General features: G+C 32.1%; 1 protein-coding gene across 1 annotated transcript in view; it reads left to right on the plus strand.

Moving 5' to 3' along the window:
• The first annotated feature begins 10,389 nt into the window (after positions 1–10,389).
• Positions 10,390–22,899, plus strand: part of LOC125064791 (T-box transcription factor TBX6) — a 30,678-nt gene continuing 18,168 nt past the window's right edge. Inside the window, exons 1-2 of the mRNA XM_047672020.1 lie at positions 10,390–10,651; positions 14,824–14,941. Of these exons, the coding sequence (XP_047527976.1) occupies positions 10,573–10,651; positions 14,824–14,941 (197 nt within the window). The 5' untranslated portion in view covers positions 10,390–10,572. The remainder of the gene's footprint in view (positions 10,652–14,823; positions 14,942–22,899) is intronic.

The following is a 22,899-nucleotide window of genomic DNA, read 5'->3' on the forward strand; positions in this document are numbered from 1 at the left end:
AAGAGTCTAAAATAAACGCCTTTTTGTTGTAGGAGTTTAAACTACGTCTCGAAGTATCTTTAAATTAATCTGGACTACACTTGTATTTCGTTTTATTATTATCAGTGTCCAACTTTTTATTTAGTTTCCATAGACATACAACCTACTCTACACCACAAACTAAAATAACGTGTTTTGTTGTTGTTTTTTTAATTATATTTTTCAATAACATAACATATTAATAAATATAACAATAAGAAAGTTTGTTTACAAATTAAAAGTTTTCACACACTATACATATTGTCTAACCAAAAATGTTATTTTGGTTGAAATACATATAAAATCTTCGTGTCTTTATCTATTTTTCGTGTGGATATTGTTCCGTTACTACGATTAGTTACTAAGGACTGCATTATTTATTATATTTATAAAACATAACTATATACGTATATATTCAAACTAAGTAAGTGTAACACACTTAGTATAATATATTATAATTATGACAGGGCTCAATAGATGACGCTACGCGTACAAATATTTGTATTACGAAGACAAGATCGACGGTGAATATTTTATACTGAGAATATTATAAACAGTTAGTGTTGCTTAACTAGATTTCAAACCTGCAATATTCGTGTAAGATTCACGTGCTAAATCTAGTAGGTTCGAATTAATAATAACATAGGTATATCTATTATTATTTATTAAATTTAACAGTTGACTCACAAGGTATACATTTGCCTTACATAATATATTTTGTCAAAAATTAATACGAAAATTACCTTTTCTTATACAGTTAAAAAAAAAACATAATAATAAATAATTATTTTCATCCATATTTTAAGCCGTTTATGAAGTATAAATTTCTTACGCGATTCAAACTTATTAGTTATTAAAGAAAAAACTAGAAGATTAATTAACAATTAATCAATAATACAATAAGATCGACTGAAATCGAATACTCCTTAATAAACAGCATGTATGTACCTACCTACCTACTTTAACTCGAGGATACTGGCTAGTGCAGGTCTTTTTCTGATGCTGAAATTTTTAAGAGTAAAAAAAACATGGGAACAGTATTAATTAGGTACTAGGTGTCATTAAAGTGGCGAAACGGCATGAATATGGACAATTATTTTAATTAAATTAAGAAACGATTTTAACAAATGTAAAATAGGTCAAGTTCGCAAAACATAAAAGACATGGTATTCTCATAACTCTGACTGAACGAAATGCAAAGGTTTATATAGCATCTTATAATATTTATCGTACGGTTCCGTATGATTTTTATTTTAGTTTATCTAATCAATATATGTATTTTATTTAAAGAAAAAAAAAATCAGACAAAGTTATTTAAAAGTAGCAGTTAGTACAGATTGCATGTCTAGATTTTCGACTTTTGGTCTTCGTAATAATTGCATTATTTTCTTCAAAATAAAAGTTAACTTAATCTGACGCACTTGAGTACTTCGAATCGTTTTTTTTTAATCAGCATAATAATAAAATCTAGTTAATAAAGTATTTAGGCTTGTGGTAATCAGTAAAATATAGGTTTTAACGATTTTTGAATATTCACCACCTAAAAGGGTGAAACTTAGGACGAAAGTTTGTATGGAAGATCGTCATTTTTGATGAATTTAAGAACATAACATGTATATATAATGTAGATTTTCAAAATGATATTTTTATGTTATGTGAATAAATTTAATTTGCTCGGCTTAGTACCTAACAAATTATAAAATGGAATAGGTTGATAAAATAAGTAAGTACTTACTTTTACTTAATAACTAATAGTAATTACAACATTTTTACTTTTTAATTTCGAACAACACTATTAAATTTTTACAAATGATTATATGCAAACATCAGCAACGATTACTAAGCAATAGAAAATCTAGCCGTCTGGCGAACTCAACTCAATCACTTGATGCAATATTATATTTGTAAATTATGCTATACGATAAGAAAAACTTAAACGAATAACACAATATAATATTTGTAATTTAAATCTTACCAAAGTATACAATATCTACATATGTATTTAAGGAATGTTAGTGTATGCTAAGGAACCCTAAAATGTAACTTTATGTAAAGCTATCTCGCGATAGTTTTTGTCCGTTATCATTTCAAAGATTATTATCGATAAGATCGGCCATTATCAACAATCAAAAATGCAGTTTCGAATTTCGAAACACAAAAACAACTCCAATTCGAACTTGATCTGACTAATTAGTTTTTGGTAGAACCAAAAGCATTTATGCTACCCAATATAGATGGTAATTACGCAATTAGGTAGTAGAATGGAAATTGGGTGCTTTTCGTAAATGGCAGGTTAGTATCTGTACGAAGGACATTTTGATCAATGATAGGTTCAAAAATGTTGTGAATTGAGATCAAATATTTGGTGATAGCGTATTTCTCAACGAAGTCATTTACAAAAAATAATTAAATGTTGTGTTTTAAATAACAAAACGACCAAGAATAAAATTATCCTCGAAACAATACGAAATAACAATTGTTAAAAGGAGTGAAGCTAATTAATTAATCCAATAAAATTGTTTTTTAATTAAATAAACAAAGGGTGAGTGTTTTTATGTCAATGAAATTTACATAATTTCCAAAAGTAAAACGTAAGTAAAAAATGTTTGCAAAGTAATTCAGTCATACTTTATTAAATATGTTAAAAAACTTTATACGCTATTTTAAATGTTTTCTTTTTTAATTTCCTCAAGGAAGCAATGACTTGTAAATTACTTGTAAATAAAGTCCAATCACGGCGTTCATTCGACATTCAAACCAGAACACACCAATGCCAAGTTTGGCGTTGTAACTGGTGAAAGACCCACGGTAGAGCTTTGTTTAAGCCCCTCTGGATATGCAACACACAATAATCATATATTCTGCTACCAAGCAGAAATACTTAGTTTTATTGTGTTCTAGTTTGAAGGGTGTGTGAGCCAGGGGAAATAGCTTTGTTCCTACGTTTAGTGATGCATTGTTGTTCGCCTACATATTCATAAAAAATATATTTCATAAAAAAGAATAGCCTGAAAAAAACCACCAGAAAACGTTCGGAAAAGGCCTGTACTGTAAATTATTTAAATTACTGGGTTTTATTTAAAAATAAAAATCAAGAATTAATCTTTGTAAAAAACTAGGATTGTGAATATAAACGTTTGTGGGCCAAATATTCATTATAAAACTAGCAATATTTTAGATTACGGCACACCTTGGCAATAAAAAAGCAAGAAAGACATTCCCACCGACTTTCTTCTCAGATCTGAGTTATTTAATTCAGGACCGATGGTACATTTTTGTCAATCAATCAAGTCTACCGAATACTTCTACATTGACTGTAGAATCAAGTTCTTGATTACGATTTTATGGGAGCAAACATTTTTAAATTTCCAAAGGGCTTGCATAAATCCGTGAGAAAGTGTTCGCTGAACAGATTAATAGGATTCGAGCAATAACTAGTATCAGTCGGAAATATTTGTGACACATAACGCTATCTGAAGAATGCACGTAACTCATTAAGTAGGCACGTTAAAACTTCGCAAAGTTCGTATCCGGTGATTAAGGTGAGGAGTGATTAAGTGCAGAACAAAAGAGTGATAAGCTATTTTGATTACATGCGAGGAAATGATAAGGATATCAGAAGGATCCATATCCCGAAATGACTTGTGACGTCATATAGTTCGTCATACTTCCGATGATTTGAGATTAGTGTTTATTTTTTTTATGAGAAAATTATAACTTCATCAAAGAACGAAAAAAAGTAACTGAATTCAACTACTTAAAGGTGATCCATTCGCAAATCCTTGGGTATTCTAATTTTCAACATATTACTTTAGTAGGTTATCATTCTACGGAGAGCATAGCCTCTTTTAAATTGTAATTTAGATAATTTATTTATTATAATAGTTAATTGAAATTTAAACACACAGCATGCAAAATGTAAAAACGGGGTAAAAATTAAATACAAGATATATTTATTACACATAATAAAATAAAAGTATATATACCTACATATATTTTTTTATAAGACTAAAACCTGTACAAAGAAAATATTTTGAAGTGATTCTAGAAAAAGGCAGGCATCTACATACCTATATATAAATTATAATGTTCAATTGGCCCTGTACTCGAATGAGATTACACATTTTGTATTTTTTAATATCTTAACATTATCCTGAACCTGTAGGTCTTGCAAACAATAATGTTAGCTTTTGCAATTATTCTAAAGATTTTTTGTGGTAGACTTTAAAATGCATCGTGTTATTTATGTCAATTTGGTTTGGCTTGGTTCTATGGATGAAAATGTGATATCTCAATAAATAAAAATAATTATTTGTGTATGTTCCTCTGTGTTACTTAATCATTAATCTGAATGTTCTGAAACTTAGTTGATTAATTTTTAAATTAGCTCAAAACAACCGCGATGGCTCAAAAGACACAATATATTTTCTTTACAACGCTATTGTCTATGGGCGGTGGTGACCACTTACCATCAGGTGGTCCATTTGCTCGTCCGCCTGCCGCTATAAAAAAAAACGCTATATGTAGATCCCTGTTCTACCCGTACGAAACCAGTAATCGTATAATATTAAGGATATGTTTTATCTTTGATCGTCTGATTTTATGTAAGTTTAAGTTACATTTTACACGCTCATAATCGAATAATTATCATTCGATACTCCAACACTTGATACGAGTGAGAGTTAGGCCGCCCACATAATTAACTTCCCATTTCACGTGCTCCGAGTACTTTCGAGTCATTTTGTCATCCTTTAATTATTTTATTATTAACGAAAACAGTTCAATTGGTTTGGATTTGAAAATAATGACGTGTTTACGATATTACGCGTCGGAAATAAGTTTGGAATCAAAGTAAGCGCTGCAAAATAAACACTTATAAACGGGCATACGTACCTAACTTACTCAAAGCCGTATACGCAGCAGCGGGGAGCGTGTCTTTTAAGGAAAATAGACTCTCTCTCGAGGAGCTAAGATTTAGTTTTAAATTAATAACTTTGCAAAAACATAGGCCAGTATCAAGATAGTTAATTATTATTAATACTCGTTACTAAGTATACCTATATCTTTTCATAGAGATACTTAAAAGATGATTTTGTATGAAGGTTAGCTGCTTAACAACTAGCAAGTTCCGTTGAACGAACACATTGAAATTCCTATATATTTCTAAATAATGTTATAATGTGTACGTGAATGGGCTTATTTGTTTGTTTGTTACGCTTTAATGTCTTAACTACTCAACCAATTATTTTTAAAAGAGACGTTGTCATAGTACTGACAAGGACAGAATAACTACACCAACCCTGTCACACGCGTTCAAAGCTGCGAGTGCAAACTATTTAATACAAATTATTAAAACAAAAAAAGCACACGATATAAATAAAATGACTTCAAACTTAGATGGCGAGAACGCCCAATGGTTAGAACGCATCCATGTTAACCGATAATGCGAGTTCAAGACACGTGCAGCAGCGTGGTAGAATAAGGTCTAAACCTTTTCTTTATAGGCTAAGTGGGATATCTACAGGCTGTTACTTTTACTTTAATTCATACAAATGTTGCATTCGAGAAAACGATCAATTCAAATATCTTAACATCGCACGGCCAAGCGTGGCCATGAATTACAGATTAGAGATAATCAGGTTGACAGACATTGTCGTTTGTCAGCCCGATTGTCTCGATACTACGTCGAACGAGTTGTTGCGAAACTGTAAATATATATAAATTATATTTTATAATTAAATAAATTAAATATATTTATTAACATTTTTTTTATTATAAGTAATTTATCTTTTCTGAAATATCAGTTATCTATGCTAATAGTACCTATAAATCCTCTGTCTGTGTTCAAACTTGGTATGGAGATAGTTTGAGTACCGGAGAAAGATTGAACGCTTATTTTTAATTCACCTCTTGAGGGTGTAAAATATGGAGCGACAATGGGTAAAATTTTATAAATATCGGGCGAAGAAGACCACTCGACCGAACTTGTGCAGCCAATCTCAACTACCCGACTATGCAGTAATATTCCGATGGGACGGAACACAAATTGAACGAGATTAGACATCGGACCAACTCACGCCTTCACGCGCTTTCTAAGGCGCGAGAGTATTGCATTACTAAATCTAGGCCGATAAGAATACTTTTCAGAAAACTCATCATAAGCAAACTAAGTATATGTCTAAGATTTATTATACAATAGTATTATATATCAAAAATACGCTTTTATTTTACCTATCTTTCTACTTATATTGTGTAATAATATGCAATGGAGTTTTTATTCCTAATGGAATATTTGTAATGAACACCAAAGTTGTGCCTATGCGGATGCGGATTTTAAATGATGGAATCATATTTAACCTTTTTGAATATACAAATAATTTAAAAACTATATCATTGGGAGTATCCAATAAAATAATCAATGCTTAGGAGAGGACAGTATTTACTAAGTTTATAAAATGTATTTTTTTATAAAAAATCGATAAACGTGCAAGTCGCAAATGTGTAACTGGGCTACCGATTGCCCTGTAATCACTACAGTTGTTTATCTTATAATATATACTCTATTCCATATTCTATACCATAAGAGGAGAATAGCCAAACAACATTTGTCAGCGAATTGATGCGATATCATTGGTCGAGAGCTTGATTAATCTATGATATTCACTATGAATTTCCAAAAAATTGGCTGTCGACAAAACTGTTGTTGAAATTTTGGAAGTAAAATTAATATGGAAATAAGTAATTAAGTGTAATATTGTTGTATTATAAATAAATATATATTAATCATAAACTCTTAGTAGTGCACAATATAGCTGAGTTATTAGAAAATCGTATGAAATACTTACGTAAATCTTAGGTATGTTTATCTTTATTCCTACTTCCATTGGTATAGGCTATACATACGTAAATACATTTATCAAATGAATGATGATATTGAAACAATGTATCTATTACACAAATTAGTCACGCTCTGCTGCGAAAATTGTTTACGAACAAAGGGAGGTTCCTACGAATGGACTAGATGCAAATACTCAATTGCGCACTTACAATTATAACGCATAAATGTTTTAATTGGTCACAGAAATTACATAATTGCTCTGGACTTCTGTTCGTATTTAGATATAATTACGTTCATAAATAATACTGTTAGTTTTTATACGAGTCTCTCGGTTGTGTTTTCTTAGGGTTTTTAATAGAATTATCAAAGGAAAGTAACTACATTAACTACGGATTAGGATTTTTATTTTCTAGAATATGTAGATACACTACCTACATGTATATAATTTTTTAATCAGGTAAGAAAAATAAGAAATTAATTGTATATTTTGGTACCAGTAAATATAAATATATAAATATAAACATAATATAAATAATAAATATAATAATTAAAATCAATATATATAAAGTTTTTTCACTGTCTGTCTTTCCATAATAGGTACATTAGGTTAATCTTTGGAATTGGAACAATTTAACCTATGTGACCGAGACTTTCTACGTTAGAGATAAAACAATATATTACAATAAATAGGTATTAATTAAAATAAAACTAGTTGTTCGTGGTCACGAACACTGCAAAGTGCTCGAAACGTCGGGATGTTAAAATAATTAATATACGCGATTAAATCCGTTAAAAACTAGTTTTATTTCAATGAGTAATAATCGCGAAAATCTAAGACAACATTAGGTATTAATTAATTATTATTGGTTTATAATTATCGTTTTTATTTCTTCCACTTAATGGGGGATATTTGTTTAATTGTTAGAATTATTAATATAACTGCAATTATTTCATAACACGTTAATTGAATGTATTTAATAATTACAACACAATTATACAATACACTCAAATTACATTTAAAATTTATTAAAATACAAATGCATTTTATTCAGGTAAACTTTACTTTAATGTATTTTTTAATTCCGGACAGCAGCCTCCGGCGAGAAGAAACGGCAACTCGCAAATAAGCATCAATTAAGTTTCCATTCAATTAATGAGACAAATATTATAATTAGAACATCAACAAACGTCTGAATGTCGTATCTATTTGTTTGTATACATAATTATGTATTCAATTTAACTTTAAAGATAATAATTTCTTAAAAATTTGAAGATTTTTTTTTTATAAATACACTATTTGAAATCATCTAAATTCGTATAGGTATACTTATATATATATGTATAAAGAAATCATTTAAAAGCTTTTATAAAACAATTTAAAACTGCCGACCGTATTATGTAGATGACACCTAGGTGGTCTGTCGTTTAACATTTCTCACGAAAATTCCAGTCAGAAAAAAAAACATGTTTCCAGAATCATGAATTCTTAAAAGGTCCGAAACAGGAGAACACTAATAAAACCTTATCTGTTGATACTTATTGACTTCATATATATTAGATATATTTTAATTATATATTTTTCTATGACAAATCATCTTTGTATATATTAAGAGTTATATAATTAACAGTTTCAGCCCTTTTAGCTCTAGGCTGACGTTGAATATATTTATCGTTATAAATAAAATTTTAATCATAGGTTCGTTAAGTCATGTACCAAATAATAATACCAAACGTCGAACTAAGTTTAATTTAAAACAAACCAACATTATCCACTATGGTGACGTGCGGCGTTTATTGTGTATTTTATGAAAAGGTGGTATCTACCCAGAGGGGAAATGCATGAAGTCTTTATAAATACCGGATAAGGATATATAATACTTACTTAGGTATAATAATCGTCATAGATTTCCATTAGAAGTAGTTTAAATGTTAGATAATTGTGAAAAGGACACGTTCGATTGATAGAGAGTAAAATATATGTTCACTTCTACAGATAAACAATGCGAAGCGGGCTAATCACCTTGTTTATAATAAGTAACTACCGGACTATAAGTAAAACCAATATTAATAAAAAGAAAAATTACGATTCTTGTCTTAAAATTAATATGAATTAAATAAACTTTTTATTTTATATACAAATATGATATTTTCAGAATCTAGCATATATAAACATAAATCATGACTCCTTTTCGCTTTACCGTAGTCGAGTAATAATAATGACGACTATTGACTTAAAGTGATCTCGCGACAGTGTGATATAATGCACCGAAATATAACAATATGTTATATGATCAACGAAAAAATATATAGGTAAGTAACATATAAGTAGAGCCGAGATGGCCCAGTGGTTCGAACGCGTGCATCTTAACCGATGATTTCGGGTTCAAACCCAGGCAGGCACCACTGAATTATCATGTGCTTAATTTGTGTTTATAATTCATCTCGTGCTCGGCGGTGAAGCAAAACATCGCGAGGAAACCTGCATGTGTCTAATTCCAACGAAATTCTGCCACATGTGTATTCCACCAACCCGCATTGGAGCAGCGTGGTGGAATATCCAAACCTTCTCCTCAAGAGAGAGGAGGCCTTAGCCCAGCAGTGGGAAATTTACAGTCTGCTAATGTAAAAAAATGTAATGTAAGTAACAAATATAAATATAAAATGAAAATTTCTAAGAAACGCAAATTGAACGAACACGAATAACAGCGTCAGAGGCCGAACTTCAATTGAAGGGATTATTGTGCATTGTTTGAGCAAAGATACGATCTAGCTTCGCGCGATGACATCAGCCACTTTCTCATTAATATTTGAACTTCTTATTTAATTGTGAATAATATTCGTTTTTTTTATCCATGATGTATCTCACCATGAGTAATCTCATTAAGTTTCAATGACATATTAAAGTGACTTACGTACAAAGGTAGAAGACAGATAGTGTTTCCCCTTTTTTACCTCCTGACTGGCTTTATATACTTACCTAACTAGGTATATTACCTATATGATTCACTATATATCTAGGTCGAAACATACCTAAGCAATATTTATGTACGTAGGTAAATAGGTAGGTATTCATTGTTATATTTTATATACGCCTATATTATTTTAATTTTGACAAGTTGTTGGTAGGTGTAATTTTTCATTTACCAAATTGTATCTGTGGTGAAAAATAAATTCCAATTTGATCATACAACCTGTTTGGTATTTTAAACAAACAGGTAGTTCAAGGGCGAAACTGCTTATTAAATACAGTAACTTCACTATCTCATGCTGATAGATGCCAGTGTTCCATTCATAATATACTTTAACAATAGACCTTCATCGATATCTGCGCCCACGCATTCGAAATTCAATTGGGGCCGATCACCTGCCAAATATAAAGGCGGGCGGAAAGCTCGGGTACAACGCTAAATACGAAGGCTTCGACGCCCGCCGCCATTAGTCCGCAAACGGCCAATCAGAACCGACGGGCGTGGCCGTGCGCACGCGCCGCCCGACTGTCCTAGCCGTGTCAGTGTATACGCAGCTGTCGTTGCATCACAACGCGTTTTGTTGTCCTAACTTTTTCAATTATGAACTTTTTTTGATCATTGCGACTGTTTCTTGAACTATTTCTCATTTTACAGAACTGTTTTTGTGATTATATTTTGGCTGTTGTAATGTTTTTGTGAAGTGACTTTACGAGTGACATTTCTGAGGTTTTAACTAAGCATACAAAGATGATGATGGATCAGGCACACTTCGGAGAATATCTTCTGAGGCAGCAAATGTTGCACGCCGCGTCTCTGAGTAGTCTACGTGAGTAATATTTTTCTTTGATCAATTGTATTTGTAACAAGTCTTATTAATAATATTTTATCACTGAAAATCATTAACGACGTTAAGCGTAATATGACACATATTTCTTACAACTAAATAAACATAATATATAAACAAATTAATAAATTAAAAGCTTTATTATATCATATAAGTAAGTTTATTGATTTATTTTGTAATTATGACAATATTGTCATTAGGTAAAACTTGAGAATTTACATTTGTCTATGTGGGTATTTATACAATGCTCTTGTCGAACGAATTTAATTATTTATTTAAATATTACACAGATAAGAAATATATAATTGATAAGTGATTGACTTATAATATTATTAGGTATGTCATTGATTATCGTATTAAATCGATAGGGAATCGTGTGCGCGTTGATGTCTTTTGAAGGAATGGAAAGTTATCTAAACATTATTTGGCGGGCTGAAAAAAACGACATAGACCGACATTACATTATTATTAGGTGTAGCTTTTATGTATACAGATAAACTTTATAATAAAAAATATTATTTTCTGATATAGTTAATTGAAGTCTGGAAATTTTGACGGCAAAATCATACCAAACTTATTGACAGAAAAAAAACAATGTAAGAACTTTTTTTTTTTAATCTCACAATAAATAATTGTAAATAATTGCTTAAAAAGACCTTCACTTAAAACATTCCAACCGATGTATCAACCGCAAAAGGTCGTAGGTAACTTACCTACGAATACATTTAAAGTATTAATGACTTATTTATGTAACTTGTTAATTCTTATTAGGATTAACGTTTGAAACGGTGTTAAATATGTCAATCAAGATAAATTTTTTCACCTAGTTATTTTAAGTAATTAATAAATTTACACTTATACTAATTAGTAAGCTGAGGAGCTGATTTGCTTCCGGATTTCTTTTTTACCTTGAGTTGCCTTACGTTTATAAAATATATTATGTATTTTCTTTACCAATTTACATATCTTGCCGTAGCATTAATAGTTAAATAGATTATTTATTTATTTAAAATTAAGCAAAAGATGCGGTGTTTTGGATTTTTAATATTTACACCTATGTTATTTATTAAAAATAATTGCATATATGTAACAATTATAATTTAGAAAAGACAGACTACATAGCATTAGATACTAATAACAAAATCAAAAGATAAAAAATAATACTTCTATCGAATGAAATCAAGAAGATTAACTTAAATTTATCTTATTGAAAATAGTAATACAATTATTTTAAAATATAACATAATTTTTAAGACATATCAAACTTCAGTACTAACTTTTCCTAGAATCAGTCTAGTTGCTTCGGCTTCATTGTGTAACAAATTTTCCCATTTTTAACGTTACAGTTTATAAGTAACATTATTTTGTCACAAACAATGAAGATATTTTTTGAGATCGTCTGTTATTTCAATAACAAACTTTACAGTTGTTATATTACACATTGATATACTTAATAGGTTATGGAGCCTTGATATTTCTATTGCGTCTATAAAATTAAACACCATGAAATGTTTAAACAACGTTTTAAAACATAATTAAAGTTGTTTAAATTTATAACTTAAAATTAAACTCATGTTGAGCTATAGAAGGAACGGGACGAAAAGTCCCGTAAATAGTCACATTTGACAGATATACAACAATATATATAACTAAGATATATGGACATAACATATAGGAATAGTATACTTATTTAATAAACAGTAGCGTGTGTTAACAATCTATGACAATATGAACTTCGCGTGCACTAAGATGATCACTATATTTACCTTCTTTTATTTAATGACAAGCTTTATTTAACTATGTGCGGGTCAAAGCAAATGAATTTTGAACAATATCCACACAAACATACAAAAAATTTAGGACAATTGTTACTGGTTATTACTACAACATAATTAAACAAGATAAATTATATAAATATACTTATGAATCAAATAAAAACTTATTTTTTAGAAAGATCGTTATAAGCTTAATTTGAATGTTGTATGCGGAACAAATAAATTATCAGTGTTTAGTTATAATTCCTACTTCACTTTATAATATAGTATCATTAAGTAACCAGTAAGCTTATCTATAGTTATATTTAACGCTTTTTATTAAACATATCAATAGGCTATACCTGCCTTAATATGTGTTAACATGTCTAGCTAAATAAATTTATTGTCTGTTGAGTTCTGAAATCACTGGATAGTTTTCATTGTAGTTTAATAAGTAGGTTTCATTTCATTGTAAATTAATAGTAAGCTTATTAAGCAAATTACTTTTGCACTAGGAAAATGAATTGCGTTACGCGAACATGATCAACTAAAGAACGATATTAAAATCAGCTCTATGAGTTAGAGACAATATAAAAACCTAATAAAAATTATTAGAGATATTTTATGTATTTAGTATTAAATATGTAGTATGTATATATATTATATATAGCGTAGGAGCAATCCTGTTTAATGGATACAACAGTGACAGAATTACACCACACGTGTTTTCCTTCACAGTTAATCTCGAGATATATCATTATAAATAAAAAATAATCATATAAATTATCATCAGTAATTTTGAGAGATTTGAACTCGTGTACCCGTAAACCTTAAGGTCCAAGTGTTCTATCCACGTGGTCAGTTTTATTTAAAATTATTATAACACGTGAATATAACATTCTTAAAAACATGTAAAGATATGTGGTACTTTTCTAAGACAATTTACTATTAACTAAAATGCAAATATTCTCTATGTATCGTACCAATCCTGTGTAAGTATTACCAAAAATGAACTCGCAAGCAATCATAAGTCTCTCATATAAACACTATAAGTGATGCGATTAACAATTTCATTCGTTTTATTCACTCATATTAATATTAGTATTTTATTGCTAACGGATACTTGATGAGACACGACCTGATCAAAGACACCGCTTGATTGCAATTACGAAATATAAGGCCTCTTATACAAGTACAAAATAACGCAAGTTTATATCTTATTGACTTAGCAATAAGAACTTTAATGGGCTGCATAAATATGTCCGTAATAATATATACTACAATATTGCATATGACATATGACTCTCGATAAAATGAAATGAATATATATAAGGAGTGTATTGTTATGTGTTACGCATTCTGAATTTAAATGTTTTAAAAGAAATGTATCGTACAATTTTTGTTTAAACAAATTAAATGTATTCATAGTTTTTTAGTTTTGAATAGAATTTAGTTTATTACAAATTATTTAATTAAATTAAGTTATTAATATGTATGATTGTTACGTTCTAGGTATTCCATTTATTATTATATATTCTAGTATTGTACATATATTAATATACTGACTGTGCCCCGCGGCTTTTCCGCGTTAAATTTCGATTGAAATTAAAGTACCCGTTTCATACATACTGACAACAATTTAAAAATATCTGGTTTACGTATAATATTCATATTGTTTTCCCGTGAATCCAAATTGCGATTTGAAAAACGTTGCTATCCTTCTTACCACTATTAGAACTTTGATTAATTCATTGCTATCAAAATCAAACTAATACTGGCTGTCATATTTATTGTTTTATAATTAATTATGTGTGTTTTAAATTACAAATAGAAGTGCCGTTTAATGTTTAACTTTAATAGGTGCTAGGAGCGCGCAATTGCCAAAACAAAATGAATAAGTTAACTGAAACTACTGTAATAAAAATTCACTTCGAATGTATAACGGATAAACAAGCAAGCCTGCGGTTTTACTCGTCTCTACATTTACAACTATGAACTTCAAAAAACAAAACAGCGGAAAGCAACTCAATTGAGTTTTTATTAAAATGTTTCATATGTAAAGTATTACAAAACTGTTTGAAGTCGCTGGCGTTGAATTTAATATATACTCGTACGTACTGACGTAATTAATAATTGCATATTAAGCTTCATATGGCCAAGTAAATGAATTAGCCATTGCAAATTCAATTAAACATATGGTCTTCGAATTAATGTAGTTTAAAAAAAGTGACTTATAGGACGACATACAAAAATAGCTGTTAACTACAGCGGCGGAATTTATGTTTAATTTATTACGAAATGAATGGTAAAGTCGCAAAAAATATGTCATGAATATTTTTACAGTATTATTTTTATGTGTATTTATTACGTATTGAATATTAAATAGCGTATAATTTTTAGAGCACCGTGTTGGCGCAGACGCAGAACCGCCCGCGTGCGAGGCGCGGCTTCTCAACGGCGATCTCTGGAGACGTTTCCATGATATCGGCACTGAGATGATTATCACTAAAGGGGGAAGGTACGTAATATATTTTGTATTTAATTTGTACTTATTTTACAGAAAAACGATCGTCAAGTAAAGCGACTTATAACAAAATGAGTGTTGAAATAGTATGTTTTTTGTTTACAAAGTTTAACCAGTAATTAAGATTTTTTTAATATCTTTTCTTAAATACTTTTGAATGTTTTACTATGATAAAATATGAATAAAAATTATTCAAATATTATCACGTTTAACACTATTTGTTAAGATAAGTATAAATAAATAATAAAATTTTGTTATTCTTCATTATAATATTAATAATTTTGAAATGTTCCTACATTTACATTGAGACCTTCTCGTGAGTTTATACGCGTCAAATCTAGCATGAATTTTAGCTCAAGGAGTTAAGTTAAACGTTACTTTTAGGTTCAACAATCTAAAGATAAAATAAAACAAAAAAGATTTACAAGTATAATTCATATTTTAAATAATTTAGCCTATGAGAATGCATTAATGCATATAATATTTTATTGTTTTTTATTTTTAATTGAATGTACATATATAATTATACCTAGGTATATATAGTAACGACTCCCAGAACATTATGTACCTACGTATCTACGCTATGTTAATATGGAGACGTTTGTAATTTCATTTGACATAAAACTACTTATTCAAGTGTAAACAGTATAATGAACCAAAAATAAAAAGTAATAATATTTCTATAATCAAACATTATATATTATAGTAACATTTTTATAGCCATAAAACGACTCTGGATCCTGTAGGAAATTAAATGGGACATTTGTCGAAATAGTTTTCTGTAATTGCTAAGCAAGCTGCTCATCTGCCATAAATTTATATAAAGCAACAAAAACTTAACGAAAAACCATTAGGGCTGCCGAATCTGACGCGAGGCTTGTTAACGAATAATTTGGGTCCGGCCGGGACCTCCGTCATAGACAAAACAAACAGCTGCCCGTATAGCAATTTGTGCATTTCTCTAAATGGCCGAGCACAAATTATACCTTATTATAAGCTTGTTTGCTTTACGAGTGTACCCCTTCAATTATTTTTTTTCGTCATCAATAATGTGAAACGAAGATTCGAGTTTGAGCAGTGAAGAAATTACACGTTCGTGCCGGCCTCAGCGCCTCGACCGTTTCCTGCTCTCGGCTCATCGACTGCCACGCGATTTTCTCACTCCCTATTAGGCATCCGACTCTTCATTAAGGTCAAAGAAGCCTTGCTTTAAAATAAAAATAACTTCGCATCAAACAATGTCAGACCATATTTAAGATCAGAATAATTTATTTTTTCAAAAATCTTAATTGAATTATTTAAATAGATTGACTGACCCGAATATATCTATTTTAATGTATTTTATTAATGAACTTACGAGGCTAGTTGCAGCCGATTTCATTCAAGCGGGCTTTTCGCGAACGCGTAATTAGGAACGATCATCTCCGCGCCTGTCATCTCCTACACTTTTTTATTGAACGCGAACAGGACCACCGTGCGGTTGGCCAGTATTTCGATAATTTACCGCTTTATCCAGACGTTAGTGAATCTCGTTAACTGCCCGCACCGGTCTAAAGGTCACTTTTGTTTGTTTTGTACTAATGAAGCCGCGCGAGAGGCCGGGGGCGCGCCGGCGCCGGTCCTGGCGCCATAGGAATCGAAATGGGTCAAAATATTTAATTTATTTCTCGTATTGAAGGCTAGTTGCGTCCGCGTGCTGGCGGTAATTGAGTTATTTCACACTAGCACACGTTTCGTGGTTGAGAAACACTACAAATTGGTAAGGCTCGGAGCTTTTAGCGCTCGTTCGAATGAGTTCTTTATCCCGAGATAGAGAAGTAGGGTCGCTTCCTAAATGGAAAGCGCAAACAGAGAGCGCTGGGCGGTTCGTTTGTGCAAGCGCGATCGGGTGGCAGGTATATAGCTAAGTTAACACCTGCCACATTCGGCCGCCATGCGCTCGCTCTATGTATTACAGAGGATTTGTAACTATTCCCATAAGTCTTCCACCTGCGACTGCTAATTATAAGAACAAACAAAGAGCTCACCAATCCAACATAGTATACTCCATGTTACCTTCTCATTAGTACAAGGTTTTTTGAGTAATTTTACTCACAAAACATATACGACTCTTTGAGTGAAACGTACTTTAAAGTTTTATTAGATCATGAAATTTAAAATAAATAAACATTCCGGCTCCTAATAACAAACCACAGAATATACAAGAGTGACATGTTACATTTGCTCGCTATTCGAAGATAATACAATCCCTAATAATCGTCGTACAAATAAACAAATACTGTTTAGGATAGAATAGGTCATTTGTTTTTTCTTGAAACCGAAATATGACAAATGGGCGAGGCGCGCCGCCGCAGATCGCTCGCGTGTCGTCGCGCAGACCTCCCGCCATTTTAAAAACAAACAGACAACATAAAAACTCGTTATTTATTCTCGTGTTATTCCGAAGGGAAGGGCGCGCCCGAATTCGCTTGAAAAAATCATAACTTATAATTAAAAACGTCTGAGGTCTTGCGTTCGTGTTTTCTTTAATGTGAAATCTCATGTCGCGACTGAACCGGCGTGGCGCGGCGGGACGGTCAATCACGTAGAATTTTATCGTCGCTTCTATGAAGCTTATGAGATTTGAGATATGTGATCGTATCAGTCATATCCACGATTTCACATCGCGGATGAATGTAGCTCCGTCCCGGCGCTTATTTTAACAGAAATACCGATTAATTGATTCGATCTGTGTCGTAATTAAAATGGGTGATTAGAGCGCGGGGAGCGGCGCCGGCGCCTCAAAGCGTCTCAGCCAGCATTCCTTTTGTTTTACCACGGGTCGTTTGTCGCCTGCATGATGCGTGGGTCGCACTCGGTCTCGCTCTGGGGCAAGGGGCGGCACGATGGAGTGAGCGAGAGGTGCGCGGGCGCCGACCTCCTGCGGTGCCGCCGGCCGCCCGCCGCGCGCCCCGCCCAGCCTCGCAACACTAATAATCAGATTATGACAGCCCGAGTCTCAACCGCTTCCCCTGTACTCCACTCATCACTCTTCACTGTCTCCTGAAAATTTGACAGCAGTATTTCACTTATCCAATCACTGCAATAGCTAAGATCAGGAGATAGCAGTTCCATATGGGAAACGTCATGATAAATATCTCGTTTACAATTCCGTGTCGTCTGACATCTTATTCGTATCTAATATGAAAATACCAATCCTAAGAGATAAAATAAAAAAGCGTTCAATACATTTATACAGATTGCACAACATTTTGTATTTATTTAAAAACAGCTTTGAAAATAAAATACTCATATCTTAATAAAGTACTCAAAAAAAAACCTTTATTTAAGTTCGCGCAATTACCATCAAATCGTAATATCCGTAAAACGAAGTTATTTGTATGACTCAAATTTGATTGAAAACGTTTAGTGTAATAAAGGCCTTGGTGACGTAAGATTGTGTCGTTAAATGAAAAAGCGTAACGTCATTGTAAGTAATGGTAAAGTCTGAATCGAAGGGTCGAAGGGATTTGGAATCCGAAGCACGCGCCGCAAAGTCGTCGCCACCGAACGATCATATCGCAATGTCTCCAGGGAGCACGCACTCGCCCTTGATTAACTCCGAGTTTTCAATAAAAACATCTACCATTGCTGCTATTAAATACGATGACTTAACACGAATGTAGGTAACTCTGTCGATGGAACGCATTCAACGCGAACCATACACTAAATTAATGTAGCCAAGTAATCGTCAAAAACGCAATATCATCATCGACTCCCGCGCCTCTCCTAAAACAATCGACCGTCAAAAAAGGCTAATACGAAAACAATAAATTGAATTTGGAACGTAAAAAATGTGCGGACCACAGCATCGAAGATCCGTCCACGAGTCGTTTTTTGCCGACGACAGCGACCCTTGATGATAATTTCTCATTAGGTTATAACATTTTTGTCAGTCGAAACGTCGTAAATTCCTCGAATAATTTAGGGAAGAAAGTGGTCGTGTTAGTGATGTTTTGTTTTTATGGCGCCAACGAACAGTCCGGGTTAGATCGGTATCTCCCGATACAAGCGTTTAACCCATGTTACGTGGAAGCGGAGAATTATTCTCACGGAATCCGTTCTTGTTTGCTAACAACTTGTAATATACAGATAAACGATTAACTTTACGATTTCAAATTCGAGTTTTGTCACACTTAAATTAGGTTGATAAGATTTAATTTGATTTCATGAACGACGAATGTTTATTTATATTTTCGGATTGTTTTTTTTTATATGACAGCGCTTTAGTTTAGTATTATCTGTGACATCATAGCGCCCATGGGGTTACATAAGATACATCATCTCGTACGTGTTTATATTGTAGAGCCATTTCATGCGTCTCCTCGAAATCTCTGGCATAATGGCGTAACCACTGGGTGCCTCTGTCATATAAATCATTAAAATTTGAACACGTACTAAGGTAGCGACGGTTAAAACATTCTTTGTCTTAAATCACAGGTCAAATATTTAAATTTTAATATTTTTATCTTAGAATAATACAAAGTATATCATGACTAATTTTTCGGTTATAATTAAAAGCTGTGGAAATCCTTATTCATTTTGAATTATATTTTAAATTAAAAAAAAAAAACAAGAGTACAAAAATATCAAGAACGAATGGTATTTGGATTTTCAATCCGTGAGATCTTATCCTGCTGCAGTCGAGTTCGCAATACTATGTAAATGTGCACTGGCGCCAAACGATATCATACTAAAATCATTCGCTCAAAAAATCAAAAAAAAAAAAAAAAAAATAAAAAAAAAAAAAATATCTTAATCTTAAATTAATTTGGGTTATAAGTATTTATGGGTAATTATAGAATCAGTCATATTTAAATTTTTGACTTCAATAATCAGCATGAATAATTTCCATCTTTTTTAATAGATTATGCAAGGACAATTACGTGTTTTGTTTTTTTTTTTTTAATTTGTCTAACAATATCAGTACTTAATCCAGCGACTATGTCGACGTGAGCCACCCGCGCGCCCGGAGATACCATCGCAGAGACATCGCCGCGCATCGCGACATCACGCGCGATGTATATCTGCCTCGCTACCGACCATTGTTACCCACGCACGTTTTTTTATACAACAATCACCCTTACATCAAAAACATATCGCTTAAAATCCTTTAAATTTACTGTAAAGCATCTAATAAATACTAAGTAACGAACTAGCGAGCACTCGCACGATTTCCTAATAAAAGTGTCACTTGGGTGTCATTGCGTCCCACTAGAGTTGTGAGAACAAAACATTACGAAGACGAACCACATAGCACATTACGTCAGTGCGTCGTAATAATGTAAAATTCTTACTTTGATATTGAAAATCGCAACTTCAGGCGATATCAACAATATAAAGAAATAAAATTACAAATCAAATAGTAGTAGAATATTTGTTAATGAAAAATATACAAATTATAAAACTAACACGCCGTCGGATAACCTTTGACCGACTACGTATAAGTAATCATACATCTGAGAGTTACCGCCAATTGATTAGCGAAAAGTAACTAAGCGTATCACACATATTTCTTTGAAATATGGAACACGGGTTCAATGTCAATAACGCGTACGCGACAGTGTCGCAACCCGTAACCGCCCACTAATTGCGATGACGCGACGCGGCGTGTTTGAGCTCAGCATTACAGGCTGCGCGATTCTCAGTATAATCGCCTTGATCACTCGACCGTGGAGCAAGCGATCAGCGAACACCCGAAACAAGTATTTATGACATTACGAGAAACAAAATTCCGCATGTACATTTTAACTCGAATCAACCTTAGAACGAAGTATTTTTATTAATTAACATTTTATAATCAAAATTATTTTAATGGCTAATCGATACTTTTATTAACTAAATAATAGATAAATTTAAGTACAAAATAACTTTTAATAATAATCTAATCATTGACGTAATTATAAGTACTTATTTACTATGTTTATGTTAGGCGATATCAGTTTTATGTTTATGATATGAAGCAGTAACTAATCCATTAATATCAAAGTGAGACCGCTCGAAAGCTTACACCATACGTTCCGAATTAATTTCAATTAACACACGCGGGCTTAATTGTGAATCGGGTGCGGTTCGCGTGCGGCGGCCTCTTTGTCGGCGAACGACTCTTGCGCCTTTAATTCGCAACCATAGCGACTGTATATCTCTTTCGCTTCCTCGAATCGCTTCCTAAAATACAGGCGCCGTTCAAATCCATATTTCCGCTTAGGCATAACTAACCCTGGGCCTCAGGCATACGTTTGCAATTAGCCGTCGAGTTAGTTCTAGGGATTGCGGCTCTACGCTACAACGAGCGAAGATCCTGCCCTTGATGGATCAACTGATTGATAGTCACTCACGGTTACGTATGTTCATTCGGAGTAACTCACGTGAATTCTGTTCCTGTAGAAAAACTTTATCCCAATAATCATTGAAATAAAATATTTTAATGTTAAATTATTTAAATTTTTCTATGCTATTCTGGTGACTAAGCGGGGACAGATGTTTTACTAGGTAGTCGGTAGGTAAGCCTATTACTGTACAACCCTTATAAGTAATTAGTAATGATATAATTGATATCAATGATACCTATATATATATCATTTTTATTTCGAAGTTAATTCTAACCCTCACTTTATCAATTTAATGTATTTGTATTATTAAACATCAACTATTTGCCAAGAAAGGAATGATTTATTTTGGCTACAATTAGTGGAACTGTCTCGGTTTTCGTCTTAGTTATCTATTCATTATGTAAAGAGATTCAAAATACTAATTCACGTGCTTTGAAACGTCCGTGGAATCGATTTTTGCGGTTGTAAATTAGTCGATGAATGCATGCAAAAGAAACTACATGCATTAATATGTAAATCTTTAATTATCATTCTGATCTAAAAAGAACATATGTCAATAACTATGTCAATAACCTATATATGAATTCAAATATTAATAATATTAAATAAATAATAAATATTAAATTAAATGATTTTTTTTTTTATTCAAACTATTATCTCGTAGATCCGTCTAATCGTGAGATAAAAATCACGGCATTTCAGGTGACCATCAATTCATTCCTTATATCGTAGCTTTGACAGAATTATAATTAGAAACTGTCCGTCCTTATGGTTTGTCGTTTTTAATGTCGCTAGCCGGGTCCCATACTGCGCTCGCATTTCATTAAGGGAGTTAAAAAATTGGAAGATCTCATAAAACGGCGTGATTTATGCGCGGTCGGGAGCTAACGAGCGCTCGCCAGTCGCCACTGCTCCGCGCACCTTAACGCGTCACTACTATCATTTCTAAACATTTTTTTCCCATATTACATTATTAAGATTGATTTTTTTTTTACATTAAGTATAAAAAAAAACTTTTAAATAATATAAATAATGCATTAAGGATACACAGTAATTAAACATCTCGAAATCGATATGTTTGTAGATACATATTTGTAATAAAAAAAAAAACACTCGTTCAATAAAAAAACACAAAGACAACGAAATCGAGATCGGAATCGCATAGTATCTCATGTTGTTATCTAAATGATCTGTTGTCCGCATTGATCGGCGTCAAAAGGCGCATAATAGGCTCTAGATGCGGCGAGAAGATAAGCTTTGTCCTGAGCAGGCGCTCCGCTTGCAGTCCGCACTAACTGTCAACTAAATTACCGCACGTTTGTCGGCCGCTTTCGCAATTTAAGGACACAATCGCTTTGAGTAACGTATCTACCGGCGCCGGCGCATGGACTAGACTTTCCTCTTCCATTATCTTATGATAAAAGATACTTAAAGTGAAAGCAATTAAAAAACCTATAATCACTTAAAAAGGCTTTATCGTTGCAATTTAAATTTCCGTAGATAATAAAATACAAAAATCCGAATACATCTCGTACTGATTTTATGCAAATTCTTTGTTTCGAGATATAACTATAAAACAAG

The sequence above is a fragment of the Vanessa atalanta genome, chromosome 6, assembly GCF_905147765.1.
Source record: "Vanessa atalanta chromosome 6, ilVanAtal1.2, whole genome shotgun sequence".
Taxonomy (NCBI): domain Eukaryota; kingdom Metazoa; phylum Arthropoda; class Insecta; order Lepidoptera; family Nymphalidae; genus Vanessa; species Vanessa atalanta.